The 3849-nt window shown below is 37.0% G+C and overlaps 1 protein-coding gene across 1 annotated transcript in view; it reads right to left on the bottom strand.

Annotated features, from left to right (window-relative positions):
- Positions 1–1132: 1132 nt before the first annotated feature.
- The window catches only part of PXDC1 (PX domain containing 1), a 42038-nt gene continuing 39321 nt past the window's right edge, over positions 1133–3849 (bottom strand). Inside the window, exon 5 of the mRNA XM_072411774.1 lies at positions 1133–2773. Within this exon, the coding sequence (XP_072267875.1) occupies positions 2656–2773 (118 nt within the window). The 3' untranslated portion in view covers positions 1133–2655. The remainder of the gene's footprint in view (positions 2774–3849) is intronic.

Raw genomic sequence — 3849 nt, 5'->3', positions numbered from 1 at the left:
TTCTGGTCAAACTACAAAGGTCATGCAGTGCATTATGGTTTTAAACCATTCCCTTAGGGTATATACACCTAAAATTGCCTAGACTGTGAATGTTCACTAAAACTCAGTACTTTCAGTACTTGTTTGCAATTCGTGATGATCTGCCATTGGTTCATTAGTCAGGTCAGGGTTCAGCAACATTATGTGCCCAAAAAATGAGCTGACTACTTGAATATACTGGTGGTCAAATTTTTTCATCAATGGATTTTTTACCTGATGACACAGGCATATTCCAAGACGGCAATGCCAGGATTATTTGGGTTTAAACTGAGAGTTCAGGGAGCATGATACATTGTTTTCATACATGGATTGACCACCACAGAGTCCAGACCTTAACTCTATTGAGAAACCTTGGGATGTGCTAGGAAAGACTTTACACAGCAGTCCAATTCTCCCATTACTCTACACAAGATCTTGCTGAAAAAATGAATGCAACTCTGGACAGAAATAAATGTTATTTGACATTGCAAAAGCTTATTGAAATAATACCAAGCTAAAGGCGGTCCAAAAAATATTGGAGCATGTACGGTAACCTTTTTTTGGTCGGCCAGGCAATATAAATTTACAAGACCAAAAGGAAGCAATTGTCAAGTGTTAGGGTTTACATGCGCTTTAAGGAGGCTTATAAGTAGCAATATTTTTCTATAGATTTTTAAAATGGATGTCAGCTTTGTTCCGGATATTAATTACCAGGCTCATTCAACTTTTGAGTCAGGATTAATATTTAGGGTTCCAAAAATTAAAAAAAAAAATCACTTCAACTGGCGTTACCTCTATCCGAAATCTAAAAAAATGCTGCGCAACTCAAGTATTTGAACAGTGGTAGACTTTGTATGCCTGGAAGTTACAATGAAATTAGGATGAACCCATCAGCCATTTTATCTAATGTCATAGATGGCCTCATGTGTTGCCAGATCATCCATATGAACCAAACAGCTAGCTGGGCTAGAAGAACACAACAAAATGATGTACTGCAGGTAAGAAAGGGAAAATAAAGGAAAATTTGGCCAATCATATAAAATACAACAAATGGGAGAAGTACAATTATTTTATATATATTATACAAACTTCAAAAAAAATGTAAAACATCAAACAAGATTTTAAATATATTTATTGCGAGTAATATTCTTTCATTTCAATAAAATAGAATTTAAAATGTACTGTATAAAAGAATTAGGCTTTTTTCAATAATTTACTATTATTTACATTAAATTTTGTTTCTGTTAGTATACAGAACTGATAATCTTGTGTTTGTTTCCATCCAGCAAATACATCTTTCCCAGCACAGGATTTTTCACCCCAGCAGACAGTCCCATACAAAACCAACAATTAATTCAAAATGTTAATATTGCACAAGAACTTACACTGGAATGTAGATGATGTAAGTGCAAAAAACAAACAGCTAGCCCATTAGTGGAAATGTATTTCAGAAGGCCCCTGTGCAGGAACACAATGAAGGACCTCCTTTAAGGCAACTTGCCAGTTTCACTGCATAACCTTTTGACATGGGTGTTCCCCATGGGAGAATACATTGTGCTTGCAAATGCTACTGCGCATTAAACATCTACTTTTGCCATTTTTCTCAATTTATCCCTCTTTTCACTATAGTTTTAACATCAATGTCACTATAGTGGTCACTTCCTGTGATATCATCATTGTCACTACAGATGTCACTTTCTATGATGTTATCAGTGCCAGTATTGGTGTCACTTCCTGTGATGTCATCAATGTCACTACTCGTGTCACTTCCTGTGATGTCATCAGTGTCACTACTCGTGTCACTTCCTGCCATGTCATCAGTGTCACTACTGGTGTCACATCCTGTGACGTTATCAGTACCAGTGAAGTTGACCTTACCTCAACCTTTAAAAATTCTTCCTGGGTTCTGGTTCTTCTACAGTGAAGCCCCTATCATCCACAGTGGATGATGGCGTGCCCTTACCACCAATCCCCCAGTATGACTCTGGCACAACTCTAATAGGTTGTGCTAGTCCTTTGGGGTCCTTGAACTTCACCCCAACACTTGTTTACATTTCACATACAATCGGCGTATTTCTAAACATACTTGTGTCCCTCATATCGCAATGTACTAAAACATCAAGTTTTCATTGCACCTACTTGGATACATTCAGGACAACTGTAGGATATCAAATAAAACAGCTTACATTTGGTTGTTGAGGATCATTCATCCAATAAACCATAACAATCATTGTGCCTATGGAATGTCCTTGCTCTTCAGAGACTGTGAAATAAATTACTGAAATATCATAATGTTGCTGCTGGTGTATGATTCTTTGATCTTCTGGCAACAATTAGGCAAACAATTCTGATCATGCACTATGTTCAGGATAAAGCCACTGTGCATGCAATAACAGGCTAGATAAGTATTGTGGAATGGATATTTAGAACAAGCAAAACTTTATTTCAAGCTTTCCAGGGCATCTTTTGCCTCTTGTTCACAATAAGGCATTCTGAAAAGTCTACTCCTCTTTGTTGAAGTCTGTGCGCTAGTTGCTAAGAAAAATGCATTTAAAGTTTAAAAAAGGCCACAGGGATAGCAGCACTCAGGAGATTTCACCTTCACGGTAAATAAATCCTTGCAGGTTCGTGATGGCTTCAGTCTAAAATATCTGTTTCAAATGGAACCAGATGGTAATAGGACAAATTAGTAACATAGGCTGTTGGGTCATCAGCATCCTCAGCCTCTTGAGGAAAATCTGTTCCATTTCCAAATCTGTAAGAAAGTACAAACAAAGAAAAGTTAAGTAAGTGAAAACCATGGACACAGAACACGTGCTGTGACAATGCCACCTGCTTGATTGTACACATTTTATGTGGGAGTCTGAGGTGCAGACATGATCTGACCTTCACAAAAAAAAAGTCAGCTGCTTGATGCATAAACACAAAGGCTTGGACTGACCAAAGTTTATGAAGTAGAATAGCGGAGACACACACACAAAACATAGCAGACCCTAATCTGGTTTATCCCAGGAGAATAATTTGTGATCAATCAGCTTTTTGTATCGTGTCTATGTTTCTCCCCAGAGCTGTAGGTTGGAGCTATCTGCAGCTGCAAATAGACATGAGAACATCGCCTGTCCTGGCCTATGACAATATCTTAAAAGAAAACTGCCATCAATTTGGGTCAGTTTGAATTATTTAAATTTATACGTTTTTATGCTGATGTTTTAAAAAAAAAACAACACATATGCACAGAGCAGCTAGAATAGTCGCTGGCTCTGGTCATCTACTTTCCATAACCTGTGATTCACTATTGCCTATCACTAAGATTGGCAGCCTCAACCAATATCAAGGTGTGGGAGGTTGGAGATGGGTCACAGCCCGCAGCCACATGGGCTAACCAGCAACCTGATTTTCCGGAGCCCAGTACTAACAACTAACAAGAACATAAACTGGGCAAAATATATCACTGCCATTTATTTGAATAGAGTAATGTTAAATGCTATTTTTAAGATTTTGTGCATTTTATGAAGTATTAATTAAAGTATGACATTTTATGATATTGTACATGGAAACTCTCACTAATATTTTATTCAATACTGATATGCTTAGGGATGTGGTAATAAAAATAACAGAACCTAGACATCATTTACATTGAATAGTGTAAGTAAGAGTGGTAGTTTTTGTAAAAAGAAACTTAACCACCTGAGCGTTACACTGAGGTCTAGATTTCTGTACCAAAAGTGATCCACTGTTTTTCATGAATTTTTTTTTTTTTAAATTGTAGACCTGTAACTTACAGAAATATGTCCGAACAGGGGTTCTAGTAGATATTATGAATATAAAAAA

The sequence above is a fragment of the Pyxicephalus adspersus genome, chromosome 5, assembly GCF_032062135.1.
Source record: "Pyxicephalus adspersus chromosome 5, UCB_Pads_2.0, whole genome shotgun sequence".
In the NCBI taxonomy this organism is placed as follows: Eukaryota; Metazoa; Chordata; class Amphibia; order Anura; family Pyxicephalidae; genus Pyxicephalus; species Pyxicephalus adspersus.
Note: the sequence above shows the minus strand (reverse complement) of the source record. Positions and strands in the feature narration are given on the sequence as shown.